General features: G+C 40.5%; 1 protein-coding gene across 2 annotated transcripts in view; it reads right to left on the bottom strand.

Moving 5' to 3' along the window:
• RBM17 (RNA binding motif protein 17) overlaps positions 1-16,570 on the bottom strand; it is a 31,234-nt gene extending 14,664 nt beyond the window's left edge. The window contains exons 1-4 of one of the 2 annotated variants that reach the window (XM_036461145.2): positions 16,431-16,570; positions 9,861-9,998; positions 6,785-6,901; positions 150-316 (exon numbers count right to left, since the gene is read on the bottom strand). In XM_036461145.2, coding sequence (XP_036317038.1) covers positions 150-316; positions 6,785-6,901; positions 9,861-9,983 — 407 coding nt within the window. In that variant the 5' untranslated portion in view covers positions 9,984-9,998; positions 16,431-16,570. Of the gene's footprint in view, positions 1-149; positions 317-6,784; positions 6,902-9,860; positions 9,999-12,455; positions 12,599-16,430 lie in introns of those variants that run through there. The other variant, XM_045588540.1, reaches the window with a different exon arrangement.

The following is a 16,570-nucleotide window of genomic DNA, read 5'->3' as shown; positions in this document are numbered from 1 at the left end:
GACTATGTTTTTTGTTTTAATGCTGAGATGTTAAAAAACTAATTTCAAAAAAACTAACTTCATCTTTACAGACAGCAATGAAGTTCATTCATTAACATTCTAATAAATATTTCAAATATAAAATAGCCCCGAATCCAAACAAGCCTTACTTTTCTCTCTCTTCTATTTCTTTTTGTCTTTCCAGCTCCCGCTGTCTCTGTCGTTCTTCTCTTTGGCGCTTCACTACTTTCTCATAATCATTAGGAAACATAGGATCATATTCATCAGCTAAGGGAATCAAAACTTCTCCTGCAGAAAATCCACTGGGTACAGGATCCTGAGAAAGATAAAAATGCCAAGGTATCATTCTCGTGTCTTAAAATTTTAGAATTCAAGTAAAAGAATATGAGGGTTGGAAGGAGACTTGATGACATCTACATGCCTCCTTTGTTTTATAGATGAGGAAACAAATGTCTAAGGAGGTTTAATGACTTGAGATGGTCACACAACTCACCAGGTAGCAGCAAAACCATGATAATGAATTTAGTTCAGTATTAATTCCATAAATATCCTATGGTACTTTTCTGAAATTTCCAAACTGCCACTACTTTTAAGTAATATAGTATACAATGAATACTTCTGTTTTTATATATCTCAGTGAAAACTTAAAAACCAAACAACACATAAATAACAATCATTCTGCCGAAACCTGTTTGGCTCAATGGATAGAGTGTCGGCTTGGGGACTGAAGGGTCCCGGGTTTGATTCCGGTCAAGGGCATGTATCTTGGTTGCGGGCATATCCCCAGTAGGGGGTGTGCAAGAGGCAGCTGATCGATGACTCTCTCTCATCGATGTTTCTAACTCTCTATCTCTCTCCCTTCCTCTCTGTACAAAATCAATAAAATATATATTTTTAAAAAAAACAACAACAATCATTCTTTTGGTCATTAATATTCTGAAGATATTTTTCCCATTGATTTTTTTAGAGAGTAAAAGGGAGGGGGAGAAAGTGGAGGGAAGGAGGGAAGTGGGGGAGAAAGAAACATTGATATGAGAGAGACACATTGACTGGTTGCCTTCTGCACGCACCTTGACCGAACTTGCAGCCCAAGTACATGCCCCTCGACTGGGAATCTAACCTGAAACCTATAGGTGCTTAGGCTAGTGCTCTCTAACACGGTCCAGGGCCTCTTGGGCTTTCTGAAATGCTCTGGAATACACCCCTTCCCTGGTAGACAGACACAGATGGATGTCATTCTCTTCATGTTTTCATTAATTTCTTTACATATGTTTTTATTGATTTTTTTAACAAGGGAGGAAGGGAGAAGGACAGGAAGATAGAAACATGAATCAGCTGCCTCCTGTACACCCCCTACTGGGGATCCAGCCTGCAACCTGGGCAGGTGCAATGACCTCTTGGTTCCTAGGTTGACAACCACTGAGGTCACTGGCCAGGCGCATTACTTTTTTTAAGGTCCACTAAGATCAGGTTCAGATGATAGATTATGCATTTCTCTTCTAAATATTTAGAAACTGGAGCTTCTTACTCTTTGAAAGAAAAGAGGTAGTCTTAACTAAGAAATCAAAAAGACAAAAGGCAGACAGTACAGCTAACTAGAAGATACATGATTAGAAAAGGGGCTTTACCTTAGGTTGGTGTCCTTGATCCCTATCTGGTTCTGAGAAGCTCCAATCTAATGTACAGCCTAAATTTCCTAAACCTCCATACTTTCTTCTTCCATGTTTTCTTAGCATAACTCTTTCTTATTATCCCTAAAAATAAGAGGCTTTAATTGGTCTCCATAGGCACCTAAAACAAACATAGCTTAGGACTAGTATTGTTGAGTGCCCATTCTGCATCTCTTCCAGGAGGCACACTGCCCAATACTATCAAAGGCAGAAAGATTGTAAAATGTATTTCATTTTGAACACAAAACTAATATAAGAAGAACCTTTGTTTTAGCCCTATGGTCGGCAAACTGCGACTCGAGAGCCACATATGGCTCCTTGGCCCCTCTATTTTGAAGAAGTGGCGTTAGAAGAAGTTTATGTTTTAAAAATTTGGCTCTTGCTGGAACCGGTTTGGCTCAATGGATAGAGCGTCGGCTTGGGGACTGAAGGGTCCCGGGTTCGATTCCGGTCAAGGGCATGTACCTTGGTTGCGGGCATATCCCCAGTAGGGGGTGTGCAAGAGGCAGCTGATCAATGACTCTCTCTCATCGATGTTTCTAACACTCTATCTCTCTCCCTTTCTCTCTGTATAAAAATCAATAAAATATATTTTTTTTAAAAATTTGGCTCTCAAAAGAAATTTCAATCATAGTACTATTGATATTTGGATCTGTTGACTAATGAGTTTGCCAACCACTGCCCTAGTCGGTTTGGCTTATATGCCTGGATTGCGGCCTCAATCCCCAGTAGGAGGCATGCAGGAGGCAGCCAATCAATGATTCTCTTTCATCATTGATGTTTCTATCTCTCTCTTTTCCTTCCTCTCTAAAATCAATAAAAATATTAAAAACAAACAAAAAACCCTGCTAAGTTTAACAATGAGTCATCCTTCTTTAAATGCTACAGAGAATAAAACAGCCTTAGCTGGTTTGGCTCAGTGGATAGAGCATCGGCCTGCGGACTGAAGGGCCCCAGGTTCTATTCCAGTCAAGGGCACATGCCTGGGGGTTGTGGGCTCAATCCCCGGTAGGGGGCATGCAGGAGGTAGCCGATCAGTGATTCTCTCTCATCATTGATGTTTCTATCTCTCTACCTTCTCCCTTTCCCTCTGAAATCAATAAAAATATAATTTTTAAAACACACACACACACACACACACACACACACAAATTGGCAATGAAAATTACTGATTTCTTTTTTTTTTTAATATATTTTATTGATTTTACACAGAGAGGAATTGAGAGGGACAGAGAGTTAGAAACATCGATGAGAGAGAAACACCGACCAGCTGCCTCTTGCACACACCCCACTGAGGATGTGCCCGCAACCAAGGTACATTCCCTTAACCGGAATCGAACCCGGGACCTCTCAGTCCACAGGCCGACGCTGAGCCAAACTGGTCCTGGCGAAAATTACTGATTTCTTAATGCCACCTCAGGAAGTCTATCCTAAGAAAATAACTTTACACACATAGAGCACTCTCTATGGAGCTGTGCATTACAGTGTTATTTATAATGCCAACATAAAAGCAGGTCTAGTTGGTTCTACAGTTAGGAAACACTTGTATAAGTTACAATACATTCACTTGATGGAAATTCTTTACAATTAAAAATTGGTTATGCCCTGGCTGGTGTGGCTCTGTTGGTTGAACGTTGTCCCCATGCACCTAAAGGCAGTGGGCTCAATTTTCAAACAAGGTACATGCCCAGGGATTTGATTCCTGGTTGGGGTGCATGTACTAGTAAGAGGCAGTCAATAGATGTTTCTCTCTCTCACATCACTGTTTCTCTTTCTCTCTCTCCCTTCCTCTCTAACATCAAAAAAGTATTTATTCTTTAAACAATTGGTTATGAACCCTGCCAGGTAGCAGAGTTGGTTAGAGCAGCCCAATATAACAATATAACAAGGTTCCTGGTCAGGACACATACTAGTTCAAGAATTAACCAGTGAATGCATAAATAAGTGGAACAACAAATCAGTGTTTCTTTCTCTCCTTCCCTCTCTCTAAAATAAATTTAAAAACTACTAAAACTAAAAAAACTAAAACTGGTTATGAAAACTACATAACATGAAAAAATGCTTATTGATTAGATATTTGGGGGTGGAAACATTATAGGTTCTAGAATCAATATACAATAACAGAAGATGAGGAATCAGCTTCTGAGTAGATAAAACTAGAAAAACTTAGGTGTTGCCGAAACCGGTTTGGCTCAATGGATAGAGCATCGGCTTGGGGACTGAAAGGTCCCGGGTTCAATTCCGGTCAAGGGCATGTACCTTGGTTGCGGGCATATCCCCAGTAGGGGGTGTGCAAGAGGCAGCTGATCGATGACTCTCTCTCATCGATATTTCTAACTCTCTATCTCTCTCCCTTCCTCTCTGTACAAAATCAATAAAATAAAATAAAATAAAATAAAATAAAAAAACTTAGGTATTGAATTTGTGGGAAACATGTTAAGCCACTAAGAACCCCCCACAGAGCATCTCCACCTGGGCCTCCCACCTCACTGTGGGGTGCCTGTCCCTCTATATAGACTATTAGCCTGTAGTAGTATCAGTTCTTCCAGCCAAGAAATCCTACCAAGAGCTTCAGCTATGCTGTGCCTGAGAATAAAAGCAAAGTGGGGGAGCAAAAGAATTCCAAACCAGAACAGTCAAAACTGAGGAGGATGAGAAACTAAATAAAGAAGGGAAGGGGCATGCAGCTGGAAGTGTGTCCTTTGGGGGTGGGGGATAAGGAGGAAGAGGGTGGTAGGAAGAGTACCTTGTAAGAAATAATCACCAATAACAGCATATTCTATCATTAACCTTTGGTCATTTCTCATCAAGCAACCTGTGCGCCTGGTATGTTTAAACTGCCACAGTCATATTATTTGAATGCCATATATAGAAGAATAAATGTATAAGTGTGGGTGTAATTTTAACTGTATATTATGTTTAATTAATTTGCCCCCAATTTTGTGTAGTTTTAACTATGATTTGGAATTATCCTTTTCCAGATCTTCCTCATCCTCAACCCATTTACAGAACTGTCTATGTCTATTTCTTAGTTTTTAAGCTATGCAAAATTATTGGGATAATAAAGGGTAGGGCAGTAGAATTGTCCTTTTTTTAATCCACAACAAAACAATGAATACTAAAATTCTTTATGATAGCAAAAATTGGGGGGATAGCATTAAGAAAATTAACTACAGTATACTTTCACAAGAGAATACAGTAAAGCCATTAAGATGAATATACAGTCCTATACTTTTAAAAATATATATATTTTATTGATTTTTCAGAGAGGAAGAGAGAGGGATAGAGAGTTAGAAACATCGATGAGAGAGAATCATTGATCAGCTGCCTTTTGCATAAACCCCACTGGGGATGTGCCTGCAACCAAGGTATGTGCCCTTGACCGGAATCGAACCCGGGACTCTTCAGTATGCAAGCCAACGCTCTATCCACTGAGCCAAACCGGTTTCGGCTACAGTCCTATACTTTCTTACAGAGATGGACAGTCCCAATATTTTAAGCAAAATAAGTATCGGGTCTAGTAATAATTAATGTCGTTTTTAACATTCGTTTAAAATCTTGCTTGGCGTTGACTTGTATTGACATAACCTTCAAACACGTGGTATCTACAGAACGTGTGAAGTGCAATTAACAAGTTTTGCTTGAAAAAGTTTGTGTTTGGTTTGGTTTTTGTTGCAAAACTAGGGCTAAGAAGATGGCGGATAAAGAGCATATTCGGCACTGCATGCTTTACGAGTTCCAATTAGGAAGAAAAGCAAGTGAGGCTGCAAAAAACATCTGTAGTGCTCTTGGTCAAGATGCAGTTAGCGCCAGAAAATGCCAGCGTTGGTTTGAGAAATTTCCCGAGGGAAATTTTTCGTTAGATGACAAGAGTGGTCGAGGCCGTGTGTCCAATTTTGATCAAGAAGCTCTTCAAGCTCTTTTGGTGCAAAATCCTCAAATTACCCAACAAGAGCTTGCGACAACTTTAAATTGTTCACAAAAAACAATTTCCAATCAATTGCGTGCACTTGGCAAAGTCCAAAAGTTTGGAAAATGGGTTCCTCATGAGTTGACCGACAACAACCGTAATCAAAGAGTCACAATTTGCAGTTCGCTCCTAACTCGTCAAAACCGTTTGCCGTTTTTAGAGCAAATTGTTACCGGAGATGAACAATGGGTGCTGTATGTTAATTTGAAAAGGCGGCCTCAATGGTTGGACAAAAATGAGGCTCCAGCAGCCCACGCCAAAACCTAACTTGCATGCGAAAAAAAGTGATGTTGTGTGTTTGGTGGAATTTTAAAGGAATTCTTCATTATGAACTTTTACCATCTAACCAAACCATTACAAGTGCAGTGAGTGTATAGTGCCCAATTGGAAAGGTTAGCCCAAGCTTTAAGAGAAAAAGAACCCGCGCTGATTAATCGGAAGGGCGTAATTCTTCACCACGATAACGTATGACCGCATACTGCAAGAATCACTGCTGAAAAACTGCGCCAGTTGGAATGGGAAGTTCTCCCTCAACCTGCATATTCTCCTGATATTGCCCCTTCCGATTACCATTTGTTTCGTTCTTTGCAAAACTTTCTTCTTGGAAAAAAAATTTAACAATGAAGAATGCCTCAAAAATGCATTGACCGAATTTTTTGCATCAAAATCACAAGAATTTTACAACAGACGGATTAAAATGCTTCCTGAGCGTTGGGCACAAATAGTAGAAAACAACGGCAACTATATTGTTGATTAAATTTTGTTGTATTGTTTAAATAAATTCGATTTTAAAAAGGTATTAGAAAACGACATTAATTATTACTAGACCTAATAAATTAGAAAACAGTAGGTAGAGGAGGCATAGGATGGGAAGATATTCCAAAATCTAAAGTTTTTAACTTCTGGGTCGGATTGAAGTCATTTGTTTTTCTTCTCGCATATCTCTAGTTTCTGATTTTTCTGTAATAAACTATTTTAAACAGCTAAATGTTTCAAACTTGATAAAATAGAGGTAAAAACTAAGTTGAAAATGATACTGACTAGGCTGCAAATGTTTACTGAAGACCGTGCCCAGAGTGACATATGCATGAAATAAGACATACAGTTAGCGGGAAAGACTGTCAAGGTCAGAGGACGGGCTTACCTTCAGGCCAGCTGCTACGTGAGGCGGGGTGTCCACAATCTGCCGGTCATCTGAAGAGCCGCCTCGCTTTAGGTCAATTACCGGGGCAAGGACTGTACTTTGTTTTGTTCTCTGGCTCTAAAATCATTGAAAAACAGAGTTTACTGAAGCTTCAAATTAAAATTCATACTATTTGTAACAAAGCTTTTCTTGAGGGGTCTGTGGAGGTCTTTGTAATTATTCAAATACAAGAAAATCATAATCTTAAAATAGCCTTTTAATTCAATTATTACTATAACCACAAACTAATTTCATTGGCTTTTTTTTTTTCCCAAAAAAACAAATTTTCTCTACTGTAAAAAGACTTATATTAAACTTGGTCAGTTTTATTTAAGTTTGCATGTGAAATCATCTCTACAATGGATTCTCCTTTGACCACGAGGGAAAATCTATAACAGCATATTAGGCTTTGACTAGTGTGGATCTTTCACAAAGAATGGGTATTTTTTTATAACCTGGGCAAAACATGAGAGTTTTTCCCCCTCCCAGTAGAATATAAAATCCTGCCCTACCTATTTTATTATGAACCTACAGAAAATTTTTTTTTCTAAAGAAAACATGATTATTCATATACCATCAACCATTGTTAATATTTTATCGTATTTGGTTTACCTTACACCTATATTAACGTTGAACCATTTGAAAAAAATTTGAAGACACCAGGATGCTATCCTTAATCAGCTAAAATTATGAACATCCTTTTACATAACCACTACACTATTACCACACCTAATAAAACCAATAATACCCTGTATCAGTTCCTATCCAATTCATATTCAGGTTTACCAAACTATCCCTCAAATGTCTTCTAAATAGTTGATTTTATTTTGAACCAGAATCCTACCAAAAGTCCACAATGCATTTGGTTTTTAAGTCTTCTGATTTAGGAATTATCTCCCTCCTTGCTGTCATCATTGTAATCATTTTTGTCTCCTCTTTTTCCTCTGATACTGTCTTGTAAAATCCTAAGATCTGTTTGATAAATTCCTGGTTGTCTAGTTTCACTTATTCATCTATGCCCTACAATTCTTGAAAACTAAGTTAAATCTTGATTAGGTTAGAGCAGTGCTCTTAGGATAGAATATGGCGGTATACTTCATGCTGCTTCACCCCAGCAGGCACACAACTCAGGCTGTCTGCTAATAATGCTAATCATGACCAGATGAGTACAGAGGTGTCTACCAGATCTTTTGGTTATAAAGATTTAAGTTCCCTCTCCCTTTGCAGTTTTAAAGTGTTATACATTTTCATTGTTATCAATCACTACAAAAGGCTCAAAATAAGCCACCATCTCTCTAGAATTTAACGTCACTTATCATGTCAAGCAAATAAATTTAATCCAATCAATAAGTTACAATTCACAAGGTAAAAACCAAAGTTTAAAGGACAATGGAGGTAAGTGGCATCAGAATCATACATTTTTCTATTTGATATGTTTTAAAAATGGAGATACAGATGAAACCACAATTTCAGTCTGTAGGTAACATTTTCTCTACCAAATACCTTTATAGATTTGGTTATGACAACCTGGTACTGAGTAATTAATTAGTAAATTAAATAGTTTATGAGAGCCGAAACCGGTTTGGCTCAGTGTATAGAGCGGTTTGGCTCAGTGTATAGAGCGTCGGCCTACAGACTGAAAGGTCCCGGGTTTGATTCCAGTCAAGGGCATGTACATTGGTTGCGGGTACATCCCCAGTAGGGGGTGTGCAAGAGGCAGCTGATCGGTGATTCTCTCTCATCGATGTTTCTAACTCTCTATCCCTCTCTCTTCCTCTCTGTAAAAAATAAATAAAATATATTAAAAAAATAAATAGTCTATGAGAATCAATGAAATGTATCTTTACCTCCCTTAATGAAAATACAACATTAATTTCACATTGAAATTGCAAAGATATTAGAAAGTTAGCAGAAATGATTTCATAAGCAACTTTTTATTTTGACCAATTATAAAATCTATTTGAAATCTTAGGAGATTTCCTGAAGTTAATGTATTTGGGTAAGTGAAAAGATGAAAAGCATAAGTCTGAAGCGTATACTACAGAGGATGTCTAAGAGTCTAGATTTTTTTTTTTAAGAGTCTAGAGTTCATATAAAAACATAACTTGCTTATCAGCACCCAATTCTTTACTTCTCATGTGAGTAAAATAATTGTACAGAAAAATCATAAATTTTATAACTTTTAAATATACTTCTCTTTGGAAGAATCTATTTTTCTCAGCTTTATTTTATTCAAGCTGATTTTTAACCTACTTATAATTATGCTGGCTGGGTAGAGAAAGTGATCCTAAAGTATTAGGCAGGAAGAAACAAATTATCTAGTAGTTTTTAATTTGTATATCTCTGGAATATTTTTATTCTGCTTTTCTATTTTCTGTTCCTAAAAGTATTTGACAGTAACATTTTAATATCAAATATCCAGTGGGCACCTATGTTTTTAATGTTTTACATGTTGAATAATTTCAAGGATACAGCCAATGCCCAACATGTATACAACTACAACAAAAACAATGACTTCCACACTACATATACCTGACATATTCACAACCAATCTGAGCCCTCAAAAACCCAAACTCATTATTATAGCTTACTAATAATTACTGCAGAGCTAAGTGCTGATTCAAAATCACCTACAACTAACAGTAGGAATATTACCAAAAATGCAAACGCCCAAGGGCCCCAACCTAGAACCAGAATTTACCAGAATATCAGGAATATGACCACCAAAGCAATACTTTAACAAAATTCTCAGTAATCTTAGACATACTGAAGTCTGAAAACCTGTACCACTGTTGGAAACAAAGAGTATTGCCTTTCTCCACTGGAATCCCTGAAATAGTTCTATTCCCAGAAATTGGGAAGAGCAAAATGACCCTTAGCTCCTTATTCTTCTCTACATAGAGCCTCTCTCCCCAATAATGTTTAAGCCTACATAATCAATAAAAAGGCAGCAGAGCAAGCTAAAATCATATTACACTTTATCTAAGGAGGAACCTGCTCTGTAGACTTCTACTTTCACACTGTGGGCTTATCTTACCTTTGCTTGAGTGAGAGCTGCCTTCTTCACCTGAAGCTGAGACTGTAGAAGTTTGAAGTTTTTGGACCAGCCTTCTGTTTTCGAGTCACTGGTCTCCACTCCCAGGTCATCATACAGTGACATCTTTTCAGTTTAATGCTGAAAGGCAAGGGAGGGGTTAAAAAATGCAAAATACAGTAAAGATTTAAAGTCTTTTCATGTTGCCTGGCCAATGTGTTCAGTGGTTAGTTGGTCAGCCCATGCACCGAAGGGTCATGGGTTCAATTCCCAGCCAAGGGCATGCGCCTGGGTTGCAGGTTCAGTCCCAATCCCAAGTGGGGTGCATGCAGGAAGCAACCAATCAATGTATGTCTCTCACCTTTCTCTCTCCTTTCTTTCCTCCCTCCCTTCCACTCTCTTTAAAAATCAATGGAATAAATATCCTTGGATAAGGATTAATAAACAAACAAAAAATATTCTTGTGTTAAAATAACTCATTTTCAAGGAATTGTAGAGGTAAAATGTATTTAAAGAGATTCCCCCAGCCTAGGAACCTTGGACAAAAGCCAAGACATTTGATATAACTAATAAGCGAACTTTCTAATATGCATGTATTATTTTAAAAATAAAGTTCTATAATTAATAAGATCATGTGGTCAAGGAATTTGTGAATGAAATCAGTCTGTTCTATAGCATATAATGAGCTAAAGATGAAAGGTTCTAGATCCAGGACATTATTAATTACATATATCCAATTTTTAAAATTCTATTTGGTCTCAATAGCAAAAAGGAGAAGGTTCACTAAGCACAATTCGCTACCTTTTATAGAAGAAAAAATTTAAACGTATCCCTAGAAATTAAAAAAAAAAAAAAAACAAAGAAGTGATCTCACAGAAGTAGGTTAATCAAAGGATATTTTTTTTTTTTTTTATTATTGCTTGTTAAGAGAAGTGTGGAGGGTTAGATCTTAAATATCCTAACTTCCTCATGACACTGGTTACAAAAAGATAATCGATCTACATGTGAATGATCAATACACAATATCCCTGCAGAATAGAGGAATACAAGATTACAACAAAAATGAAGACAACTATGGTTGCTCTAGCTGGTTTGGCTCATGGATAGACCATCAGCCTGCAGAGTAGATTTCGGTCAAGGGCTCATGCCTGGGTTGCCAGCTCAATCCCCAATGGGGGGCATGTAGGAGGCAGCTGATCAATGATTCTCTCATCATTGATGTTTCTCTCTCTCTCCCCCTCTCTCTTTCCCTTCCTCTCTGAAATCAATAAAAAAAATATATTTTTAAAAAAGAAGACAACAATTGCCAAAACCGATTTGGCTCAGTGGATAGAGCATCAGCCTGCAGACTGAAAGGTCGATTCCAGTCAAGGGCATGTACCTTGGTTGCGGGCACATCCCCAGTGGGGGTGTGAAAGAGACAGCTGATAGATGATTCTCTCTCATCGATGTTTCTAGCTCTCTATCCCTCTCTCTTCCTCTCTGTAAAAATCAATAAAATATATATATTTTTTAAAAGAATGTAATTAAAAAAAAAAAAGACAACAATGGCTAACATTTATTAAACCTTATCTGGCCAGGGTGGTTGTAAATGCAGTATTTGCTGAGGAAGCCTAGAATTAGGTTATAGATGGGGAACTGGGTGAGACTTCAGGAGATAAACCTGCCCCAAGTCATTTCAAACCCAGTCAGGTGAACACCACAGTCCTTTCAAGTAAATCCCTACTGCCAACTTAAAAACAACAACAAAAAAACCCTTAACATTCTGAAACCCACAACATGGCCCACTTCTCAATATAAGATATAACCTTTCTCAGGTGGAAAACAATTTTTTAAAATCCCTAAATTGCAAATAGGTAACTTCCTATTTATGAACACATCCAAAAATCTGACAGTTTCCAGGCCCGGACAGCATTTTGCTATAAACACTGTGTTATACAAAACCTGTTCTGCCTGAGTCTGTGTCTCAGGAAGAGAAAGAGACATGGACAAGGAGATTCCCCCCAGGGTTACATCTGACACAGGGCAAAAATTTCTCTCAGGTGTATGTTACTTCTCCACCCTTCTATGACAGGTATTCTAGGACCCTGCTGCCCAACTCTTTATCAATGGTGGGCAAACTGCGGCTCGAGAGTCACATGCGGCTCTTTGGACCCTGAAGTGTGGCTCTTCTATAAAATAATAACAATGTACCTACCTATATATCATAGTTTAAGTTTTAAAAAATTTGGCTCTTAAAAGAAATTTCAATCGTTGTACTGTTGATATTTGGCTCTGCTGAGTAATGAGTTTGCCGACCACTGCTTTAGCTGACCTTGGTTTCTTTGTGTGGAGTGGGAGGTGACAGGGGTGGATACCAACTTTATTCCCTCAGAATAGCTCTCTCTGTCTGGAAATCAGTGCCCCACTACATTGTTGCTTCTTAATATTCAAACCCTCAGATTACCTAAAAGCTCTGTTTTGATTTCTTAATGAAAGGGCCCCAAGGTCGCAAAGAAGCAGGATGAATAAAAGCAGAGTCCAGGGTACTGGTGGCTGCTCCAATGAATGACCTGGAAATCCAAAGATGCCTACATTAAGGCTTCTGTGAAAACTCAACAGCTCAGCTGATAGAAGCAGGTACAATTTCCTAGAGAGCACATCCAACAGGGAAATGCCCACTGCCTTCAGTGCCAGACACAGTGAACATTTTATTCAGGAACTTGGCAATGCCTTGTCACGTTACACTTGAGTCACTAAAACTAAATGAAGAAAAAGTAATGAACTCCATTTCTTAATTTAGTATGGCTGAAATACAACCTGTCTTCAAGGCTTTAGAGGGAATCCCTCTGGAGTCTACTTCCCCTTAGCCTACCTGGTATTCAGCACTAATCATTCTTATCTAAATTAAAATTTAGACAAGATATCCTTAAACTTTAAATTTAATCTGAAAAACTCAGAGCAACAGCAAGAAAATGTACCTATTTAAATTACATTATTATGAAAAAACTAGAGGCCCAGTGCAAGAAATTCGTACACTGGAGGGGGGCGGATCTCTCAGCCAGGCCTGCACCCTCTCGCAGTCCGGGATCCCTCAGGGGATGTCCGCCTGTCCGCTCTCCAGAGTCCGGGACCTTTGCTCCTTACTGCCTGCCTGCTCACTGCTCCTTACCTCTCGGGCTGCTGCTCCTCGGCGCTGATGCAAAGGCAGGAGAGGCTCCTGCTCCCACCACAACCACTGCGCTCGCCAGCCATGAGCCGAGTTTCTGGCTGAGCGGCACCCCCCTGTGGGAGCACACTGACCATTGGGACAGCTCCTGCATTGAGTGTCTGCCCCCTGGTGGTCAGTGCACGTCATAGTGACTGGTCATTCCGCCTTTCGGTAGACTTTGATTATATAGGATAAGATCTGCAGATCTGACCTTTTAGGGTATTAACTTATGGTAAGTGGTATTTGATATAAGTATGGTATATTTTAAATAGTATACTATAATTAATGGGACAAAAAAATACTACAACCATACAACTAATAATAAATCAAGGCCTGCCGAAACCGGTTTGGCTCAGTGGATAGAGCATTAGCCTGCGGACTGAAAGGTCCCGGGTTCGATTCCGATCAAGGGCATGTACCTTGGTTGTGGGCACATCCCCAGTAGGGGGAGTGCAAGAGGCAGCTGATCGATGATTCTCTCTCATCGATGTTTCTAACTCTATATCCCTCTCCCTTCTTCTCTGTAAAAAAATCAATAAAATATATTTTAAAAAATAAATAAAATATACTTTAAAAAATAAATAAATCAAGGCCTGTTCTGAGCACCACAAGAAGCAAGACTGGTAAGAGGCCTTATCATCACTAAATAGATATTCAGGTACCAAGAAGGGAAAATGAAACCTAAAGAATATGGGAAAAATATACCGACAGAAAGGAACAGGAGGTGCAACGTACATTGATGTCCACAAAAAATATAGGTAACACAAAGCATCTGCCTCGTAGAGTTACAATGACTTTTTAAAGAATTTTAAGATTTCACTATACCTCCATCTCTCATACCCTTGTTACAGTTTAATACTCCCACTAATTTTCATAGACTCAATTATTACCAAAATAACATAGGCTGGAGTGTATTCCAAACAAAGTCCCTGAGTGTCACCTGTAAGTTAGGTGTATAATAGAACATCCTTCACAGTTTACTATTATGAAAGACTAGAGGGATTACTAGTGCTGGATCATGAAGATAATTTAAAACAAACCAGGAAAGTCCTGTCCAGTATGGCTCAGTTGGTAGACCATCAAATTGTGCACCGATTCCCAGGCAGGGCACATGCCCAGGTTGCCAGTTCAATCTCCAGTTGGGTGGGTATAGGAGGCAACCAATTGATGTTTCTCTCTCCTAACATAAAAAGGCACATTTAAAAACAACAACAAACCAGGTAAAAAGAAACCCACTTGCCCTGGCCAGATAGTTCAGTTGGTTAAAGCTCTGTTCTGATATGCCAAAACAGTGATGCTAAAACTGGGCATATCAGAACGATGCTTTAACCAACTGAGCTACCTGGCCAGGGCGAGTGGATTTCATCATTCCCAGGATACATACAACCAATGAATGCATAATGAGTGGAACAACAAATCAATGTTTCTCCCTCTCTCCTTCCTTTCTAAAAATTAAACAAACAAAATCCACTTTATAAAGTTAAATTTGGGAACGCACAAACACCCCCCCCCCCAATTCTTATCTATAATAATAAAAGCACAATATGCTAATTAGACCAAATGTCCTTCCAAATGAAGTTGGAGCTACGAGGGAAGCTCAGATCCCGGTGCCAGAGGGAAGCCAGTGCAGGCAGCCAAGGAAAGGAAGGCCTACTCTTGCATGAATTTCATGCATCGGGCCTCTAGTTTTCCATCAAAGCTATCTTTAGTCATCAGAGAGCTCCACAACCAGAATAGCTCTTCACTGTTAACACTTTTATTACACCAGGTTATATTTCTGTCTATCTCAATCTACTGTAAACTGTACAGCTTGCAGCACATTTTTTTTTTTTTAAGAAAATCCACTTTTGTCAATTTTAGAGAGGAAGAGAGAAACATCAATGATGAGAGAGAATCCACTGGCTGCCTCCTGCATATCCCTATTGGGATCAAGCCCTGATCAGGAAACTGTGACTTCCTGGTTCAACAGCCCAGGCTCAGTGACACCAGATGGGCTACAACACATTTCTTTTAAAAAAATTTTTTTCTTTAAATATACATTTGTTCTATTGTTTCTTGAGAGGAAGGGAGAGGGAGAGATAGAAATATTAATGAGAGAATCATTGATTGGTTGCCTCCTGCAGGCTCCCCCCCCCCCCCCCCCCATGGAGGATGGAGCCCACAACATAGGCATGTGCCCTTGACCAGAATCGAACCTAGGACCCTTCAGTCCGAAGGTCGACCCTCTATCCACTGAGCCAAACCGGCTTGGGCTGCAACACATTTGATAAAATTCTAAAAATAACACACACTCCATTTTACAATAAGTTACTTAATTTGTTACCCCATATAGCCAAAATGTCTGCAACCTTTATCCCATAAAAATGTGGAAACTGCGTTGCATCCTTTAAAAACTCCACCTGCTGCTGGGAAATACAGCCTTCATCTACCGGTATACATGTACATTTTGCCCTTATCCAGAATACGTTTTCCATCCACTCGCCTGGCTCTAGCAATTAGTACCTTCAAAGGCTAGCTCTCCTCTAATGACTTCTTGAGGGACCTTTTAACCTGACCTGACTGCCTCTCTTCAGACCTCTCTGCCTGGCTGGCAGCTCCCAGAATGCTCCATGGTGCTTCTGGTAGCAGAAGCTACCTTTTCACACTCCTTTCCTCAGCAGGAAACCTTTCCCCTATCTTGCTCATCCGACAAAACACCTCGAAGACTCAGGCATAAGCATCACTCCCTCCTGGAAGCCAGTACAGATCCCATTCAGGTCCACGCATGGGTTTAGATGGCTGTTTCCTTAGAGACCAAACTCCGAGCAGGGACAGAATCCTGCTCATCTTGCAACTGCTGTTCACACCATCTGGTCTGGGCAAGAGGTGACCTTACGAGATGCTTGTTGTTTTAAAGCTACAACGCCGCTGTAAGGCACACACACAGACGGAGGCGACCCCAGGAAGCCCCTGTCCCTGAGGGGTGACGGCGGGGGCCCCGGCCCAGGAGGAAAGGCTCCTCTCCGCTCCGCCCCCGCCTCCGAGGGGGCGAGGGCGCTGGGCCACAGGTGACAGGGCCCGGCCCCCGGGACCCGCAACTTTTCCAAAAGCATGACCCCCCCGGGGGGGAGAGGAAACGTCCTCAGGTCCAAAGCAGACGGACGGACAGACAGACAGACGGACAGACAGACGGAAAAGAATGGGGAGAAGGAAGAGCCCGAGGCCCGGCGACCGGAGGCGAATAGAGGAAAGCGGCGGCGGCGGGCGCGGAGCAAACGGGGGGCCGGGCGGGGGGACCGGCCTCCCCGCTGCTGCGTGGCCTGAAGCCGCGGCCTCCGGACCCGGTGCCCCCGAAGGCGCTCCCGCCCCGCCTCCCGGCCCGGGGCCCCCGGGGCGCCACTTACCCGGCCGGCCAGGCCGACCCTCCCCATGGGCCGCAGCGGCGCACCAAGGCCCGGGCGCCCGGCGAGGGAAGGCGGGCGCGCTCGGCGTCAGCCCGTGACGGCCCGACCGCGGCCGGCGCCAACCCCTACGCCGAGTCCGC

This window comes from Pipistrellus kuhlii, unplaced genomic scaffold (assembly GCF_014108245.1).
Source record: "Pipistrellus kuhlii isolate mPipKuh1 unplaced genomic scaffold, mPipKuh1.p scaffold_m20_p_1, whole genome shotgun sequence".
NCBI lineage: Eukaryota > Metazoa > Chordata > Mammalia > Chiroptera > Vespertilionidae > Pipistrellus > Pipistrellus kuhlii.
This window is presented reverse-complemented; position numbering and strand designations above follow the sequence as displayed.